Raw genomic sequence first — 21,553 nt, forward strand, 5'->3', positions numbered from 1 at the left:
ACGTAACCGGATGTTGCGATCTTGTGCGGGCGTGGTCACACGAGGTCTGCCAGATCGTGGACGGTCACGAGTTGATCCATGTTGTTGGTGACGATTCCATACCCTTGTGATGGTGCTTGGGTGGACATTCACAGCTCTGGCAACATCTGATCGAGATTCGCCTACTTCCAAGCGATCAATGGCGTTGTTGCGTTGTGCTTCAGTCAGTCTTGGCGTAACTGTATTGCGTGTCGGTGGCTTAACACTGAGCTATGGAAACCGAGAACCCGTCACTTTTATAGGGATTTTGCACATGTTGCACTTGCAGAACATGCAGATCTCTCAAACAAATTTATTGGACACGCGTGCGTTTTGGCGAAAAATCCGATGTTTTCCTCCGTTTTCAAAGTGTACAACTTTTATTGTCATTTTGGTCTAACAATCAGTGCCTTAACACGTGTAACATCACATACTCTGAGCTTGTAACGTTATTACATATGTTTCTCTTTAAAATAACAAAAATATCCCCTTTTGCATTTCTTGTTTTGAAGAGTACATATTTGAAAAAAAGGTAAATTGAACTAAACTTTGTTTCTAAATACTCTAGAAATTGTCACAGACACCATAAGAAATGACAGTTGGACTTACATAGGATAGCTTCGACTCTAACATCGGAAACGAATCTTAAAGAAAATGAAAAAGCTACACTTACAGTTAACCTTTGATTTGTAGCTAAGCAATCAGGAAACTGAAGCTAAAATTCCAGAAGTATATTAGGTTAAAGTGACAGACATAGAGTAATCTTCTAACAAAATGTATAAATTGAAATACATCTTTTGATTTGATTAATTTAAAAGTATTTTACTATTACTAATTTACACATTAAGAATAATTTACCTTACTCCAATATAAAATGTTTCAAATAAGTGACCATCCATGTCATTATTAGTTCATAAAATTATTTATGAACATTAACAAGAAATCCTGTTTTAAGTAATAGACGTTGTTTTATTCAGTACGAGAAACGTACAGAAGGTTTAGTATATTATAAGAAAGAAATTTTGAATTCGCAAATCAGCAATTTACGCGACAACCCAAAGGAATATAAAATCGCAGTGAAACGGAGTGTATCGGTAATACATTTGGTACTGTGATACAACGAGAACTGATCACTTTTCGTAAGGGTATTTAAGACCTCTTTCGGATGAAAACATTCATACCTTCAAATTACACAGATGTATTTAGGTCTGGAATTTAAAATTTTCAAGACAGAAATATTTCTTATACTTAATGGAATTGGAAAACAAATTAATAAGGATCAAGTTGGGACATCATGGCCATTCAGCAAAAAACTGCAACAAGTCGCACTCTAGTCATGGTACAATAAAATTGTGGCGTTTTATCATAGGTGAGAATCAAAACATACAAAAGCAAGCCACTTGCCCTAAGCAACTAACATAATGTACTTAAAAAGTACGAGTACACAAGTTGCTTCTACATGTCCAAAAAACGAAGCCCAGCTATAGAAAATATAACAGTATCTAGCTGGGAGGGGAAGGGGTCAATAATTGGTGACACTTGACAAAGTGCAGATGCACCTTGACAACTGTGATAAGTCTCGAGGAATTTTATACTGGTGAATGGGTGAAGAGATTCCAAAATTAGTACAACGAGTGTTGTAAAAAGTATTTGAAAGACCCTGTGATCATTGCTAAATGCTGTCAAGAGCAAATTAGGGACTAAGGGAGTGGATAAAAAGTTTAATGTGGGCTTTTTGGCCGTATAACGAATGTTCTGGACTCTTTCTGCTGTAGATATTATCTTTGTACGATAACGAAGCCAATAGAGTAGAACTTCATCAAGTTTTCGAGTAATACCACCCTTTCAACTATTGCATGCCTCAAGCAACCAGAGAATGAAAATAATATTCATGCTATTCCATAACAGCCAAGTCACCTGTGGACTTCAGTGTGATTGAACTGCTGAAACCTGTATCGTGAACCATTGTCGTTGTACACTAGAAGGATCATATAAAGCCACAAGGACAACTAGTGTACACCTGGCACGAAAGACTTACGATGAAGCACATTTCCATCGGAAATCACACTTCAGTGTTATTACCGAAATGCATTGACGTGGTGATGCGAAATTATATCCAAATTTTTTTAAATTTATAAATATTATATATATATATATATACTTGAATTATTAGTGTTACTAGCAAAATTTCATATATAGATACGCCATTGTATATCGTCTTAGTGAGAAATTCGTAACGTCCTCGGTTTTGTATACATTTTGTAAAAAGTTACTCGAGGCCTCGGAGCTAGTCATCCCCAATGTTGTGATGACTAGAAGGAAAAGCAGCTAGCCGAAGTCACCAAAATCAACTTTTGTCTTCTCTTTACTAACGAATAGTGGGATTAATATCACACTGCAGAAAAGCGACCACATTTAAGAACGAGTTTCGACTCCATGACCCGCATTTTTAAGATTCACAACCAAACTATTCTTTTATGAATTTTGTTTCGGCAAAATTTATTATTACTTGCACGATTTTATTGTAAAACTCATTTAAAATACGATATTGAAATCATTCGATAATTCTTTAAGATCCCTATACTGAGACGGTGTGAAACGGGTTTCGTGTTTAGGTAACTCAGTAGTAAGATAATTAACGTCAAGTTGATGAATAGCCAATCGTTTAGTCTGGTGAATACTGATGAAACGTCACATGACTGGATCTTTGTGCATTATCATTGGTATAAAAGTACGCACTGAACGTTATAAAAATCACCACCAGTGCCATTGGAACTATCATTAAAACGCAAAGCTCTAACGTCATGCATACACCTAAAAGTTTTTGTTATCTGTACTTCTTTTTGAAAATCTACTATTGCCAATTGTTCGATTTATTAGAGTAAATATTATTATTTGCTATATCCACAACATGGAATCGAACTTCGAATTTTAACGTTGTAAGTTCGTAAACTAACTGCTATCTCACATTATTGCACTTTCAGGTTTGATATGTCTTTAATTTTGAACAATTCGTTTACAAAAGTTAGGTTATAACATTAAGATATATACTGTAGTGTACGTGATTTTCTTTTACTAATGACAAAGAGATTATTAAACGTTATGTGAAAACATATATTCCTGTTTCAAGTTATGGTGTAATTAGCAATTTACCTCAACTCTTACGATTATCAAACAAAAGGACATCGGCTTTCTTTTTCCTCATAAAACAAATTTTTATTTTCAATTTCAAAATGAAAGAAAAGAGAAATCCATTATTTTTAATAGGCCATTTTTTTACATTCAAACGTACAATAATGACAGATTTCGCTTTAACGATAAGAAAATTTATAATAATGTGTGAAGTGAGCATTTAGAGAATTCAAGGCAGTCTGGAAAATGGCATCACAAGATAGATGCATTTATTTACACGGCGACAGCCTCGAACTAGCATCATACAAGCACGTATAATGTACAAGGTTTTTTTTTCTTTTTACTTTTTTATCAAGGAAGATCAAAGTGCATCAATATAAGAAACAGTGAAAAATTCAATCGAGTTGGTTTACATCTAGCTAAGCTAATCAATGGTGCTAAATATGTTCCGAGTGAAATATTTATATTAATTTGATAAAAAAATGCATTCAAAAGTGTCATATTTCTGGAAATCTCACCAATTCTCATACATTCAAAATTTTATAACAATTTCAAAACACTCTCAATAAAAGAATAAAATTCTGGGCTATTTCAGTAGCTAACTAAACACATTTTACTCGTAAGTACATGAGCCAGTCTTATCTGATCACAACCTCTTATTACCACACAAAATTTCAATGTGATAGCACACATTATTAGTGTCCTTTGTTGACAAGTTCATAAACACAAAAATATTTGTTCTACTTTAATCAGACATGTATATATTTATATAAAATTCATAACTTGCAATCCAATAATTTAGTAACCAAACACAAGTCAGACTAGTAACAAAGAACGTTTTTACCTTAAATATACATATAATTAAACACTGAAGAGAAATTGTTTGGACAAGCTCACAACCGTTAGCACAGGCAGCCAAAGGTATTACACTAACTAGAATTTGCGAACATTAAAATAGTCGTAAATATATTGTTGTCATATTATTAAACATTCTTCTTTCGTTTCACTCAGTTCCTCGAAACATAATGAGATGAATGTAACAAACTAAATACTTTATAATCTATTTAAAATAAATACTTTTTTGTTGGTGATCATAAACGTTTACCAATAAGTGGTTTCGAATAGTGAAAAGCCCGAAATTTACTTGACTTCACTTACTAATTATAGGTATCGTTTTATTAGAAGTTCTAACTTTTCACAATAAAGAATATTTTAAACGGGTTACGACGTTTCGATCATTCTCAAGTGATTCATCGAAACGTTGTACCTGTTCTAACAATACTCTTCTTTACTGTAAAATTTGTAAATTGTAATACAACAATATTCATTTGAATTGTTTTGCATAACAATATTAGTATTTAATAAGAGCATAACGTCACGTGGAATTACGTGCATTCTAATTTAAAATATATTATGTGCAATGTAATAGCGTATTTATGAGATATATGCACTGTTTACTTTTTGTAATAACTTAAAAAGTGGAAACAATATACGCCTATCACACACACCTCTTGTGTAAAAGGTTTAGAAATGACTGCAAACCAAATTCTGTAAAAGCATTTTATAAGTATTATTTAAATTTCCTAAATCAACACATCATAATTCTAATCATTAAACCTTGCATGAAACACAGATTTATTTACAATTGTAAATTAATCTGTGTTTCTTGTAAATTAATTTTATTAAATATAGTAATGGTTATTAACATTACTGGAAATAGAGGCTAATGTTTTAAAACAAAATCGCACACTTTAACTTTTATTTTTCTGGGTAGCAGCACTTCATTATAATACCTTTAATAAATTAAGAAAAACAACAAAAAATTTAAACATTTACGAGCCAATTACATACTATTCTATACAACTTAAATTATGGCTTAATGTCGTAAAATTTAATTTTGGAATATTACTTATATTTTCGTTTAACCGTGCATGGCGATTAATTTGTTCCTCAAAGCTAGTTTACAATATGTATAATATTTCAAAGTATTTATTATCCACTAGTAATATGCAAACGTTAGTACTAAACTATAGATCATATTCACTCCAGCTTGTAATTTCACAACCAGGACTACATCATTTCTCAATCCTAGAATGGAACAAATGAAGCCTGCTAAATCTTTGACCACCCCAATTATTAATAATTTTTCTCTAGTAATTAATTTTAATCGAAATACTTTTCAGTAGTTTCAATCTAAATATTTCCTTCTCTCCTCCTGAGTAAGGCAGCCAAGTAAATCACAGTGAATTTTCTTCATGGTATTTATTAAAACTAGAAAATGTATATAGAGAATTTGGCACATTGTGGTGCCCAAGTAATCTAGAATTGGACTTAATGTGTGGATCACTAGCTTTTAACACATTGATCTTCATATGTAGAATTTAAGTTATTCAACAATAAATATTCAATATAAAATGTTCAATAAATCTACTACAGTTATAATACAGCATACACATGTTAGCATATTTTAAGAATTAAGTTTTCTTCTGTATTGTGATGATACATAAACATGCTCAAAATTTCCCACTAAAAGTCAAACATTGAACATGTAAAGTATAACACTAATATTACAATAAATTGAGGATATAGCATATTAAATCAGAGTAACTTTAATTTTAATATTAATTATAAAAGTGCAAAGCATGGATAAAAAATCCTGATTTCTGTTGTTTTTTAATTGAAGATTATAAAAAGGAACATTGGTATTACACTAATATAAAAATATTTATACAACAGCTTGAGAATTAAACTAAAATTAAAAGCTTATGTATACATTTGCTCTAAAATAAATTGATTTTAAAAAGTCATGAAGTATTTGGACAAACACAAACTTTCGATATTTAGAAATTCTCATGTAGAAAAAGCCATTAAGTTTATATTACATAATTTGTAGTAAGAAGCTAAAAACATGAAGATTTTTCATATATGAGAATGTTATTTTGATACATCTTTTTTAGAGCAAAACTTTTAAAATTAACTGAAATTTTTAACTTTAATTATTTGTCAACTTGAATAATTTTACTTGTTTCAACCATATAATACTGAGACTTAGCTCTGAATCAAAATATGTAGACAAAAATTGGAAATATTATATATTTTTTAACAAGAGTGAAAATACCCAAAAGTGCATTCTAGGAAACATACAGGTTGTGACTACAATTATTTCTTTAGCTAATGAACATGAAACAAAAGTATTCTTTATACTAATAATCAGATGCTAAAAGTAAATCTTTATAATAATAATTGGAAATCTAAGTTGTTCTTTAAAACAGTACTCAGAAACCAGTTATTACTTTGGCTTTAGATTATTTCTATGATATCTAATTGTTAGTTAAAAGATATTTCAAATTAACAATTAAGACAAGTAATCACTAACTCAATATTCTGTATAGTCACATTGAATATTACTGGTATATAGAGTCAGCTTTAATGTTATATATATTATTTTAAATAAACACCTTATATATTTAAACCTTTACAAAAATGTGATGAATAAAAACAGTGTTTTGAAAATACACTGAAGAAAGATTTAATACATATCATAATTTTATCTGCTAAAAAAGAAACTAAGCACCCCTTCAGCTAATGCGAAAACAATACATACTAGTTTAAACTTCAGAATTTCCTCGTTTTGGTAAAGTGTTTACTCAGATTTATATTGTGAAGTTTTCATAAAGACAGCATGGGCAGTAAATCCCACATTTAGATAGTCTTGGAAATATACTTTATACATTCAATTCTACAGTCCAAAGTGAAAATGTGAAAAATGTTTACCTTAGAAATAACATGAGTTTCCCAGGTGTTGCACTAAGATATTGTACTGATCAAAAGTTCTAAGAAGATTGAACTTACTGAGAGTAGAATTTCAAAATGTACTTTTACTTGAAAATTTTAAGAATTTATAAATTAAAGAAGAATGGTGTAAATGTATATTCTACAATATGTGCACATGAATCTATTCCAGTAGACACTGCACTATGTAGAGTGGAACACAAGCATCCAATACTGCTCTTACATTTGTTCATGAATTCAGCCTGTTCAATTAACAGCCTCTATAAAACAATACTTTCTAGCCATCAACAACATCTAAACATAACAGCAAATACTGTACATTTCCCAGATGTTTTTGTTTAACACACCTGATGAATGATAACAAACACAAGTTTCCTTGCTAGAAATTAAACTGAATTAATGCACACATAAGTTACTGTACTGTTCAAAATCTCTCCCTGCAAACAAAATTTCTTCAGTTTACTGCACTTAGAAAGTTGGTTTTTAACATTTTTTACAGAATTATCAATATTACTTTTGTTTTCAACTGATTTTTCATATATTAAAAGATTTTTTTCATGAAAAACTAGAAAAAGTGTTTTTTAAAAAATAGTTTAAAACATTTTGTTCAACCATTAATAAAAGAAGAACAGTAATAGCACGACTTGGTAAACCGTAAAGAGAAAATTGGAAACTAAGTAGCAACAATACTTCCTTAGAAAAATCCCTCAAGTGTATTACACAAATATTCTTAAATCAAAGAAATGATACTATTATCTGAACTTGCAAAAACAATTCATGAGTCTAATATTTTGTTGAAAACAGAACTAATGGTCAAATGTCATGTGATATGATGAAATATGTTTATTACACAGTGCTAGTTTCCTTTACCTTATTTAAAATACATGAATAATTTTGTCAATTTCTTGTCTACTCTATACTTGATACCTCTATCTTCAGTTTTGTACGAGGCTGTAAAACTATCAAATTTAGAAATGTTCCATAGCTCATACATAATACAAGACCAACTGATTATATAATATCACACACCATGAATAGTACAGAACTGATTTTCACACTTTCGATGCTATAAAATCATTTTTACTACTAGAACAAATGCTAGTATTTCAAAGATTGATGCATAATGGCCAGAGTCTGGCCACATCTAAACAATGGTTTGATGCATTATTTGTCCTTGTGAAACAATAAATATTTCCAAAAGATATGTAAAACTTGTGGTAAACCACAGAAATATTTACATAAAATTTAACTGAAGAAAGCATGCAGAAAATAAATGTTGAATAATATAAATATTTACATATTTTTTTTAATAGTCTAAAGCATCATTCATTAACTTATTTTGAATTTGTTGGTAACATACTTTATATTCAGACAGCACAAGTACTATCTGGGTGGATATTGAACAGCTAATCCTTAATTAAACAGAAAATAACTGGAGAAATAAGCTATCTAATTTCTGAAACGACATCAATAAATAAAAACTCAAAATATATGAAATGTAAAAAAACAATAATGATATGCCACTTTAAAAAGTAGTGATATATAAAAGAAAGTGATAAATTAGTCCTTGAATAAGCGTAGTATGCTCTTAAAAATAAAATATTACTATGAAACATGATTATAACCAAAATGTTTTCCTTATGTTCTGCTGTTCTAATCTGGTTTTAATTATCTACACACTTTAATGTTTATTAGTAAGATATTCATCCACATTCAATAAAATATAACCAAATACTCTGCAATAAATAGGAATTTAAAAAATATATTTCATGAGAATGTATTATCTTTCAGTCCTATCATCAAGAAAAATGGTTAACAAATAACTAAAATCTTGTAAAATCATCTGAGCTTTAACCTTCTACCTATATTATGTTTGTTTGTTTACAAACAGCATCCACATGATTATTTTAAAATAAAACACAAACCATTACTGAAAAAAAAAGCTTTATAATTAAATTACACATTTTGAGGGAGTAAAATTCACAAATTAAATATGAACCATGTGTTTTCTTTCTATTCAGGCTTACGGTTTATTGACCAAAATCTTAAATCACAGAACTTATCATCTCATAGATTTTGTCTAGTTATATGTAAACAATTTAATATGAACACAAACTTTCTTTCTTCCAACTACACAGTACTTCACCTTACTGGTAAAAGTTGCTTCAAGAGAAGTGGTAATATATATAGAAGCATTTTATATACATAACTACAGGATCCATGGGGCACAGCTCAAATATATATATATATATATATATATATATATGCATACAACTTGCCTATCATTCCCAACCTTAGTAATTCCAACTATCATACGCTACCTTCAAAAAGTTGGACGAATATCTTCCACCAGTCCAGCCATCCTCAACATTCTTAGGTACATGGAGTAAATAAGAAAATATTCTGTGGATCCTAGCAAGTCAAATAGGAAAGAATAACGTTTGAAAACATGGGTGAAGGGCAGTGATGTCACATGCAAGTCATGTGTTTCACTGCATTAGTGACAGCTACATCACATTAACTGTGTGTCCAGGGTACTTCTGCCCTCTGTGGGGGGAGTGGTAGTGTCTGTTACCATGATGACGGTGATGATGTTGTTCATAATCTCTTAAGTCACGCATCTCTCTTATTTCACTAGGTCGACTTTCATGCTCTTTCTCGTGCATCAGCATCCTATCGTATTCATCATAATAAGGATCCCGTTCCCACTCACATTCTCTAGCATAATCCCGTTCCCTAGTAAACTTTTGTTCTCTGAAATCTCGGTGGCCACCTTCGTGAATATAAGGATCGTTATAATCGCCCCTGTGACTTCCTGATGACGGATGGGAATCTCTGAAGTCTCTTGTGCCATAATACTCAGGCTGCTGTTCTAGGTCTGGTGAAGACAGCTTCAAGATAAGATGGTTTACTTAGTTTTACTGAGCTTAAAACCCTAGTACCTAGTTAACAGTACATGTAATTTTAATCAGGATGCAACTTTAATCTAATAGATCATACAATGAACTTAAGAGAGGGCTTTGAAACTTAGAACAATATTCTAAAAATTACTATGGATGGAACAAGAAACATTTAACTAAATTTTTAGTTAATGAAAATATCTATAAACAGATATCTTATGTTGCCTGACATTTATGCTGTATTCCTCTTATTTCAAATGATGCATGCATAAAAATAGCATTTCAGATCTATTTATCTTTTTGTCTCAAGTTACTTTCCGCATCACATTATAAATGTCATGTACAGTATTTGTCATACATGAACAAGAAAATATAGAGAAACTATTTCTATATTTGCTCAACAGAGTGAGAAGCTTTTTGAGAATTGTTTAAATATGTTTCTTATAAATGGGTTTTATGTAAGTATACATTTCCTCTAGCTTGTTCACCTTACTTGTTTTGTTTATTATATTTGTTTACATGTATAAGTTATTATTTAAATCAATACTGTCAAACTGGTTCTTTGATAAAGTGCTCTACATGGTCAGAATAATGTAGTATACCAGAGAACCCTATGAACACTGAAAAGAGCCTGGTCATGATTTTAGAAAAACACAGGTTCAAAAAATCAGTTTAACCCCAAAAAATGATACCTTATACATAACCTAAATGCTTTGAAAAAGTGGACCTTTCAAAAGTGCTAGAGTTATAAGAGTATCATATTTGTTACTAGGATCTGGTTGTTTTGTTAAGTTTGATTTATTTTAAACTGTTAAGTAAATAAACTCAGAGTTAATAATAATAACTTTTGATCAAAGCTATTTACTTAGAACTAAACTAAAAATTGACCTGCCCATAAATGTAATTTTCTTAAATATATATTTATCAAGAATGGAATGCATTGTTCCATCAGTTAGATACCCTCACTATTAATGACACTTTCAGCCATAAACCGAATAATAACACGTGAGGAATGACCAACTTAGGAGATTCAGGTTTAGTCTTATGTACACATACTAAGAAAATAACACAAAGTTCTTTATAATGAAAGTATAATAACAAAAAATAATAAAACCAGATAAACATTCAAACCAATACTATTTATTAATAAAAGTTAATACAAAGAAAGGACATAGCAGAACATACAAATACTAGCAATCTAGCCCTCCATGATTCCAAATATCTACCTCAACAGACATTCACATTTGTAGAGTTAACCTGTCACCAATGTTTCCTGCTGCTATGGCTTTCCATCTCTATATCCCCCACCCCCATCTGAACAGACATATAGCAGAGGCAGACAATATCATCTCTGTGCTAATTAAATCATTGCATATCTTTCCACAGCTGCATTCTCTGGAATCTACATTATAAATCCAATAAATAACATAACAACCCGTGAGGTGAATAACCAGTCAAAATGGTAGTGCACACTTGAAGGATTTACACAATTTGATAAAACAGTTAAAATAAAATGACCTTTATGCTCCAGATAATTACAAAATAATTTTTTTATTTTAACCAACATTTTACCTTTGTGGCTTCATCAGTGTTAGTATATATACAACTGAATGATATCAATTAAATCAATCAACATAGCACAAAAACAAACAAGTACAACACTGAACAAACTATAAGTTTATTCTTCACATTCACAAACAAAATGTGTCAAAAAACAATAATACACCAGAGATAATGAAGTAGGGAGAATTTGCCACATCAATTGCATAGTTTTTAATGTCACATTGTACACCCAACTGTAATAACTAGTACAAACTATAATGAGAGCTCAAACTAACTGGAGGAACATACTAAATTATTCACTTTCTGTAGTGCATACTGAGGTATAGAAGATATTTTAATACGAGAAATAAATGAACTTTTAACAGTAGAATGATGTTGTTGTTTTTTAACTAGACACTCATTGTTTCACTTTGCAGTTTCTTTGTGAGCATTCCACTTAAACACAAACTGAAATACTTTACTATTACAAAAAAAAATCTCAAGAGGTTACAATATTATGTAAAACTTCTAAACACAATCTTTAGCAGGGATATTCTTGAATTTTCCACAGAAATGAATGAATAAATTCTGCATTTAATTTTTGAAAAGGCAAATCCCAATTATGAAATATGTGAGCAAGTATATGAGCTTTACCAAAATTCTATAGTATCTTAGCAGCTCTGCTAGTTAATATCTTAGTGTATATTTAACTTATAGTTTTCTTCACAGCAATGAAATATAGAAAGAAAAGCCCTTGAATGCTGAACAACACTAGCAAAAAGTGATTTATAACAAAATATACATGACTTTCCTCAATGTCTTTGATGCTTTCAAAAATAATCTTAATTGAATAAAGAGTATAAACTTACTTCTCCTGAAGGCCTTGAGCGTAACCTTTCGGTTTGTGTCCTGTATCGCATCATTGGAGGTGAAGTGTTATATCGTGATGTACTGGTGCTCCCAACATTGCTTTCCATCCTTAGGGTTTGCTTAGGTGATGAGACTGGTTGATGTAAGTTAGAAGGAGGACTTTTAATGGGTGGATGAGTAGCATGCCAGTAAGCTTCAAGGTACTCATAGAGATGTTCACATGCTTCTTCCAACTGATTTTCATCAAGTATCACATCAAACATTTCCTGCAGAATTAAAATATATACATGACTGCTTTGTATAAAGATAACAAAAACAAAAAGATTGGGTAATAAAGTACAAAACCCAAATATATTGTAAAGCTGTACTAAATGCAAGACAATGAACATAGTTATTTATCAGCATCAACAAATGGAGTTATCTTAGTGCTAGAAAAAGTTTTAAGTTAAAAAAGACATTCTATTTTCCTCTACTTAGCAAACAGCCAATAAACAAAGCCAGATTTTCTTTAATAATGATTTTTCTACACACTACATTAAAAAAAAAAACTCTTTAGCATACAAGAAATATAAAGCACAAATGAATAGAACTGTGATCTAATACATATTGTAAAGTACTTGGTGAAATCTTGTAGTTCCTTGACACTATCTCATTTACTAAACAAAAGACTCCTTTCTTCTTTCCATTAATGTGAAAATTAAAATTAAGCTAGAGTAGTTGCTCTAGCTATCTTTAGTTTTGATGTGATATACTAGTAAGAAGGCAACTAGTTAACAATATCCAATGCTAACTCTTAAGTCACTCTTTTCAAACAAAATTATGGGATCTAACATTGACTCTTACAATTCACCAAAGAGCAACATGAAATTTACTTATTTTGATAGTAATGGGAAACACACAAGAGTCCAGCAGAACAGCACTAAGCTTAAACATCTTTTGTTTTTGAGACACACGTGCTTTACTTCTCAACTTAACATACAAATGGTAAAGCCACCATTAATCATCAATCATTCCATATCTTTAATATTTTCTGTTGGATATTTATACATTTAGTTATTCAATTCTGTATACATTTACAGTATATGTGTATAATAAACCTAGTAAAGCATCTACAGTATGTATTCATATATTAGACCCCACCTCAACCCCACTAACTACAGCAGTAGTTACAGAAGAGAAAACACTGAAGCCTGTTTCATAACAGTTTTCCTTTTAACTTTGGCATAATTATTATATATTGTGCACTTCATTTTCATACATATTATATAAACAAACTACATATATTTCATAAGCATACTAAATGTCTTCTCTGATTTTTTGTCACATTCTCTATTAGTTGAACAAAATTTTCAGTCACATCAGTTTAACCCTCAAATCGTTTTCGTTCTTATAATCAAACGAAGTGAAATAAACTTAAAACTATCTTATTGATTTTTCAAAAGTAAAAAAAAACAATTTATTACATTACAATATGTTATCAATGAGAAATAGATACTGCACTAGGAACATTTATACATTTACAGCATGAAAAATGACATATTTCTTTAAACTAAATAACAAAAACATAGATAAGTATGTTTACTTACAGGAGGACATTGTGCTAACTTGTCAGCTGCCACCATCTGCACATTTAAGTTACGACTCTGGGATTTCCCTCTGGATTTGATGAGTCGTTGCAGCACCTAATATTTACAAGTTATTTTTTAAAAGTAAGTCTAAAAATACAAGAAGAAATATATAACACATAATTTTTATAAAGCTTTTAATATTCTTTTATAGAAGGCAAGATTTCATAATCTATGAAATTAACTACATTAAGTTCTTTGCTATAAAGATATTAAACTAAATCCAGTAAAATATAAACACAGAATGAAATAGATTTATTTTTGTATCATTCACAAAAATCAATTGCTACAAGAAAGTTGAAAACAGAAAACTGTGTTACTGTTAATGATAAACAAGCACTAAAATTAAACGCTTGGTCACAAAAACGTATTTTCTTTACACAATCAAGGACAATAATTCATACTGGCATGTAAAACAAAGAAACATGGTGTAAAAAGTTCTTGATTATGATTATTTTAGAAAGTATTTCCAATAAAGCTACACAAGAATTGTCTGCCTCAGCTGTCCTTACTTTTAAACTGACATATTAGAACGAAAGTAATCAGTCAACAGCACCCACCACTAGCTCTTGGGCTATTTTAATAAAACAGTCAGATTTTACTATAATTCTTATAATACACACACATACATCCTTAAAGTGCCAAGAAAGCTTTTTAATTCTTTTTTTGTGGTCATGGAATGTGAACTATTAGCTCTCAGATCCACAATTTGATACGGTAACAAGTCCAGACAGTGTATTAACTAAACAAATATCCCATTCAAAAACAGAAAAATATGGTGCAAAGTTGATGTTAAGAAATTTCAAGTACGTTCAAAACCTTTAAAATAAATATTGGCTTATTTTACTCCAACAGTTCTTGGATTGAATTATTAGTGATATACAAATAAGCATAAACTACATATACAAATCCCTTACCTTTGGTGATGATATTTTCACGTACACTATGATAGGGGCTAACGAGGTTTTCCCTAGTTGAGAAGGGTGGTTTATTGTGTCACAATCAAGCACAACCAACTGTAAAGTCCTAGCAAGCTCAAAAATCCTTTCTATTTCAGCTTGTACTTCAGCTGCATCAAAAATATAAACATTTGAAACACATTTTTCACAACCATCCTGTATAAGTTTGGATTTAAGAAGGTTCATAAAAGTGATGTCCAACCTCTAGATTTTGTGAGAGATAAGTTAAATTATGTATGTTTACCATGAGCCTGTCTCTTTTAAAGTTTTTAAGGAAAAAACAAAAGTTTCTTATTTAACTTAAAGGTAAGGATGTCAGAATTACTGAAGTTTCAAAATCATTACATACACAAAAATACAAACAAATAGCATAATTAATTAAACATATTGTCAGCTCTGAAGTAAAAAGCTTTGTCATAATTTGAACAGAAAGTAGAACATGAAACTAGCAAAGATAAAACCTCAAGTCTTAAAAAAATCTGATACCATAATGCAAGTAAGTAACCACACTTACATCAATCATCAAAGATTCCTAAACCAATGTTCCACATAAAGTCATTGTCCCTCTAAACAAAACTATAAGTTTGTAATCTCTGCACTGACAGGAAGAAAGGATTCAAATAAATTTGAAACTTCTTATCCAATCTGTGGTTTTAATTAAACTATGTACTCAGTGCATTTCTTCACAAGTATACCTGATCAACAAACATACAAGATATCTGAAAAAAATACTGGTAATTTATTTGTTGTGTCTAGAATTCTACTGAAGCTTTATTACTCCTTTTTGGTGATATATTTACTATGAGATGGAAATTTATATAACCAGTTCCCAGAATACTAGACAGTGAATACATGAAAAAAACCCAACAATGATTGATAATTTCCTGTCTCCTTAAATTGCCTATTTGTGTAATTGTTAAGTTAGTGAGCTTTACACATATTAGTAGAAAACTATTGTATATCAAAAATATAACCATTAATAAAGACTAAGTGACTAAAATTCTAAATATATAAAGAACAATGCACAAGTCTCATTTACACTTGATTTGAAACATTTAATTAACAAAGTCTCCAACTTATATGTGAGCAGAGAATGACCAAGTTATTATTGTAGTATCTCATTACACAAGTTGTTGAAGAATAGTTAAATGCTGAAATAATTTCTTTCATTCAGAGGGAAATCTTCATTAATTTGAGCTACTAGGTGATTTGCTATGACATTAATAAAAAACTGTTTAGGTCAGATAAATTTGTGAGCAATTTATGACTGTCGGTGTTTGAATCAAATTTCTCACCTTGAAGAAAATCTTCAATGCATAATTAAAGTTTAAAGGTAACTTTCAGTTAAATATAAGGATATGAAAATTTTAAAACATTCAATATGTTTTCGTTTATTTTAAACGTTAGATAACCTAAAAATGATGATATCATCAGAGGTGGTTTATGTATTTCAAATATTGGTGATTGGGTAGTGTTCACTTTTTGTAAGTATTTCTTTATAATTTTACTAATAATTTTCAGTTACAAGTTATTCAGTTACAAGTTATTCTCATATAATTCCAGGTTTGTACTCATTATCCCAAAGTAAACAACTTCAAAGGTTAAATTATTCTTGAAAACAGATGGCGTAAAAGTTCTATAATTAAAATATAAACCTGTAAAAGTTGGTTTTCACTTGGTAACTTTATCTGATGATTTATAAAGTTAAAAGCAAAAATATAATTGTGAAAAGTTTGTTTTTCTAATTTTGTGCAAAGTTACATGAGGGCTAACTGCTCTAGCCATCCTTAATTTAGCAGTGTCAGACTACAGGAAAGGTACTAGTCATCACCACCCACTTCCAACAAATCTAGTCACCAGATTTCTATCTTCAGCATGAGATTAATCCACAAAAAAGTAGATGAATTACAATCAGCAGTGACTGGATAACTATTAGCAAAAACTGGAATAGATACAGTACTAATATATAAATAAAATGTAATTACCATTGGTATGTCAAAGGCTTCCATTGTTTCAAATCTAGAAAGAACCACAAATGCCAGTTTGACATCTACATTAAAAGAGAAATCTATGGCTGTTTCATTTTCTTCTGAATTTGTTTGCATAAAATCTCAGTTTCTGTTCAAGTATAACTCCTTACAGCAAATTTGGTTTTGTAAGAGCCAAGGAACTTGATGATGCAGAAACTTTGTCGCAAGGCAAAAAAAGTATTCAAAGGAAAAACAGTCTTCCATTAAACAAAAAAAGGTATAAGATGGTTAATAATCCTTCAAATAGACCATCTTCCTAGTTACATGTGGTTAACAGTGTCATGACGTGATGGAAAAGTTGATGTAGTGCATGCATTCTCTTCTTAGTAAGAGGTGAACACAGAATACACAAAATGGAGAAGTGTAACATGTCCACTTATTGGTTTTGGGTAGGCTTCTGTTTTGAATATTCATGAATTCTGCAAGAACAGTAGAGTGCACTTAGCAAGTCAGTAAAATTCACTCTTGGTGAAATCTGCAGGTAGACAGGGTTGAAAACAAATCCAATGAAAGACAAGCTCTAACTTCCATTATTAAAATTGTTAAATTTTTTGCTATACAGAATCCTCCAATACAAGGAAATCATAATAATGGCCTTATAGATTTAAGTGGTACCTTTCCTTTAAGAGAAGAACAGAAGCTTTTGTATGATATCTTGACTCAGAATACAATGTGGGGACAAGAATCTACAACAGTAACTACATAAAATTAAGTAAATAGCATTGACAAAACAATTCAATATGAGTTGCTATCAAACTTGGTAACATTAATTAAAAACAAAATCATAGGGCATATACAATCTTTACCTTCATGAGTATTACTGGTAGGTGATATTACACATTAAGCCAACAGAGAGCAATTGGCATTAGTAGTATGCTACATATTAAAAGAAAACAATACTTCTGCAGCAGGTCTTCATGTTTTGAAAGTGCAAGAGGGCTGTAAACAGCCCTTGTCAAACACAATGGGAGGTTGTTAGTAAGCTTATGCTATACTTTTATTTAATTTTTACCAAAATTGAACAATAAAAGTTAATTTGTATTGACTGAATTGTACTGATTTTCTTTTAAGTCAACTTGTGGTCATATTTAAAATGCAAAATAAGAGTAAGAAGCAAATATAAGGCCTGTTAAATTAATATGATGAATAAACAAAATAATAATCAATAAACTATTTTTATCCAGTAAAAAATGGAGAAAATTATAATGTTATAATCTTCTTAAAGTCTGGCACATAATATCTTGACCAGAATCAACTTACAGATAAGAATAAAATGGTATTTAATGTTGTTTTTTTTACTAGGAATTAAAACATTAGTTTCACTACTTGTTCAAAAGATTAAATCACAAACTCACACAAACACACATCTCATAAAAGAAAATCAAGTTAATTTGAAGTAACTCTATTTTTGAAAGACATTTGTATGTACCTTGGTCCTTTATCTTGTGTAACTGTGTTTAACTGCAAGCTAGTGGAACATTTTAAATCATTATACTCACACATATGTGTACAGGACAACCATCTCCACTGATAACACCAACATAAAATGATACCTGTACAATCAGTTCTTGAGAAACAACTTCATGTGTCTCAGCATCATCACTTGATCCACTAGACACGCAAGAATTACAATCATCCTTGCTACAACCTCCATAGTCACTTAATTAAATCTTCGTCAACAACAGAATCAATTTTAATTTCATTGTACATGTCTGACTACCATTTCTCATTGACACATTAGAAGGATTTGTATCAAATTTCTTTTTCCTCCTTTTTCCCATAAAATTCTCCAAGACAGCTTCTATTTGTTTCTTTTCTTTATGTTTCCAGAATATTCTCCATTGTTGCATGCTTTAAGTCTGTGAGTAAAATGACTAAATCCTAACTCAATGACACTATTACTAGATCATAAATAGAGCACTATTTCCACCAGCATACAAATATTTTTCAATTCCTTCCTTCTGTATAGAACCCAACTTCATTCACGTAGTGCTTAACCATTCAATTTTAAATAGAAAAACTTAAAATTTACCTTGGTCTTATAGATATTGTTAATTTTTTGTTTCACAAGATTGCTCTGCAAGTAAATTTAAATTCTTACTTTCCCTAGTAGTGTTACCCCAGTTTGATGGATCTATTCAAAACATAGTTTGATAAAGTTCACTTTCAAACAAAGAGAAACTTCATTCAAGACAGTTCTGTAAACTACTGAATGACTTTAATTCTCAGTTTGTTTATAGTTTTATCAGCACAGTATACATTGTTCATTATACTAGTTCACACTAATAGCAGTGCACTTCATATTTCATTTTTGCTTTTTCTAGTGCCCTACTTTAAGGAAAGTGCTCTTAAGATACCAAGAACCTGATTTGATTTCCAGTTCATGTTTAAACTTTTTCAAAAGGTTTTAACAGGGTGTTCCTGAAGTTTCTTCCTTGAGTTCCTGTAAGGCATACTTTGTTTTTATACAGTAGCAGGTATATCATAACATAAAATGTTTTTTTTTCAAACTGCAAAACTGAATAGAACTTGTATCCAACACATCTTTATACAAGCAACATTTTTCTTGAAAAGTCTTTCATCAGTTTTTAAAAACACATAAAATTAAGGTGATATGACTCTCCTTACAACTGGTAGTGCAATTCTCTAAATAAGAATTGTAAATGAGTTATTCCACATCTCATGTGTGCAACAAATCATATACCATGCACTTTGGGAAAATGAAAATGCTGCATTCCAAATGCCTTTTGAAATTTTTTTTTTATATAATAAATATTATATGGTATCATGAAATTTTTCACATCAGCAGATGACTTAGGTATGCTAACTTTCATTGCCAATTAAATTATACAGGAAATGCAAATGCAGTGAATGTCTAAAGGCTAATGGCAATTGCTATATTTCAGTTTTGTTAGTAGTCCATTGTAAGCTCTTAACATTAATAGAGGCTTCATTAGTTGTAGCTTCAATCATCAGGTAAATGTCTTTCTCTCCTAGAACTGAAACCTTTTCATGACCTTTGATGGAATGCTCCTCTTTAGATTACTTACACCTACATCATCAAAGCTATCAAAGTTTTAATTGATGAAACAAATGGGTAGTAGAATATTTTTAAAAGATAATCCTAGTATCTTAAATGATAACACAACTTAATACAAACAGCATATACACAGGCCTAGCAGTTTATAATACAATGATGAAACAAATCAATGAACAGATAATACTGTTCATAATGCAAGAGTATTCAGTTATGTTTAAATTACCACTTAAATAATAAAGGACACAAAACAAGTTCTCTAATTATTTTAGTATGTGCTCACTTGACACAAATAACCAAATCTGGATTTTAGAAGTAACTTGAAAATCAGCTGAAGAGAATTTTATCAAGTTAGGTTTTAGCCAATAACTTATAAATGCAAACACACTGTCAACTGTTCTGGGAACAACTGGTTTTCCTCTGCTTTGTGCAGGTGCTTGAAATTTGCATATAAACATAAGCCTACACAGACAATGTCTGAGTTTTTACCTTTAAATAAAAAATAATATTATAATATACTGACTGTAAAATGTAGATAGCTGATGATAAAGGCTATATGCATAATGACAAACAATGAAAAGATATTATTATAAACTTCAGTAATGAGTACAACAACAATATATATATATCTATATATCAAAAACAATCTGCTGTGTTTCTGAAATGTAATAATGTTCTTTGTTATGAATCTAGCACCACACATATACTTTCCACGTTTTGCTGACTGTCCCATTTTACTTGTTTTCAATCTTCTCACTGCATTTATCACACAACTTGCATTGAATTTTTTTACAACATTTCTTCCTAAGGTGCCCTTTGAAAAGAAAATCTAACTTGTCCACTAAAGTTCCATTTGTTAAACATTGACAATAAAACACCTTTGCTGACTAAAGTGAGACATGTTGAGAATTGAAAGTGAAACCAGAACTAAATTATGACAATCTCTAGTCAATAAGACAACTCTTGCAGTCTCCTGTCATGCAGAAAATCAAAATAGTTCATCAAATGCAATTTAGGTCATGATCAAATTTGTTAAGGCTCTTCTTTTTGTTCTGAATTTGCTAATAATTGATCATCAGTTTTACAATCTAAACTTTAACATATTGACTTAGTTTTTCAGTTACAAATATTGGATGTCTATATAATACAACTATGTAGTTCCAAAATATTGTATTAGTATAATATTGCTTGTCTAGAAAAACTGAAATTAAAGTATCAGAGTTCTAGCAATCATCAGGGTAACACAAAGTTATCTCCTACATAAACAAATAAGATCTGATTGCATGAACAGTTAGAATCATGACAAACTCGATAGAGGCTCTGATAAGTCCCTACAAAACAACAATTCTGGAAGTATCATAAGGTATGAGCATTAGTGCAATGGTACCTTTCAAGTGTGAAGGCCTACTGTAGTCAGAGAAGATCCAATTATTTTACTGGATGTTCTCCTTGATAACTTAAAATAATATATGTTTGGGGAGTTTCAGAAGAAATACAAATAAATGAAAAAATACAGCATTCTTGATTAAAGATAAGCTGCAACAACTAGGTTTAGAAACTTCAAAAGTAGTTGTTACGATGGTGTCGTATCTATATCAAGTGTAAGAGTTGGAATTGGAGCATACTTGAAGCAGATGCAGCTGCATGC

The 21,553-nt window shown here is 30.4% G+C and overlaps 1 protein-coding gene across 8 annotated transcripts in view; it reads right to left on the bottom strand.

Moving 5' to 3' along the window:
- Window positions 1-5,888: 5,888 nt before the first annotated feature.
- The window catches only part of LOC143234107 (voltage-dependent L-type calcium channel subunit beta-2-like), a 178,555-nt gene continuing 162,890 nt past the window's right edge, over window positions 5,889-21,553 (bottom strand). For 3 of the 8 annotated variants that reach the window (XM_076471178.1, XM_076471180.1, XM_076471179.1), the window contains 4 exons: window positions 14,797-14,948; window positions 13,841-13,936; window positions 12,254-12,520; window positions 5,891-9,833 (listed from right to left, as the gene is read on the bottom strand). In XM_076471178.1, the coding sequence (XP_076327293.1) occupies window positions 9,450-9,833; window positions 12,254-12,520; window positions 13,841-13,936; window positions 14,797-14,948 (899 nt within the window). In that variant the 3' untranslated portion in view covers window positions 5,891-9,449. Of the gene's footprint in view, window positions 9,834-10,929; window positions 11,245-12,253; window positions 12,521-13,840; window positions 13,937-14,796; window positions 14,949-21,553 lie in introns of those variants that run through there. The other 5 variants (XM_076471175.1, XM_076471177.1, XM_076471176.1 and 2 more) reach the window with 4 other exon arrangements.

This window comes from Tachypleus tridentatus, chromosome 12 (assembly GCF_004210375.1).
Source record: "Tachypleus tridentatus isolate NWPU-2018 chromosome 12, ASM421037v1, whole genome shotgun sequence".
NCBI lineage: Eukaryota > Metazoa > Arthropoda > Merostomata > Xiphosura > Limulidae > Tachypleus > Tachypleus tridentatus.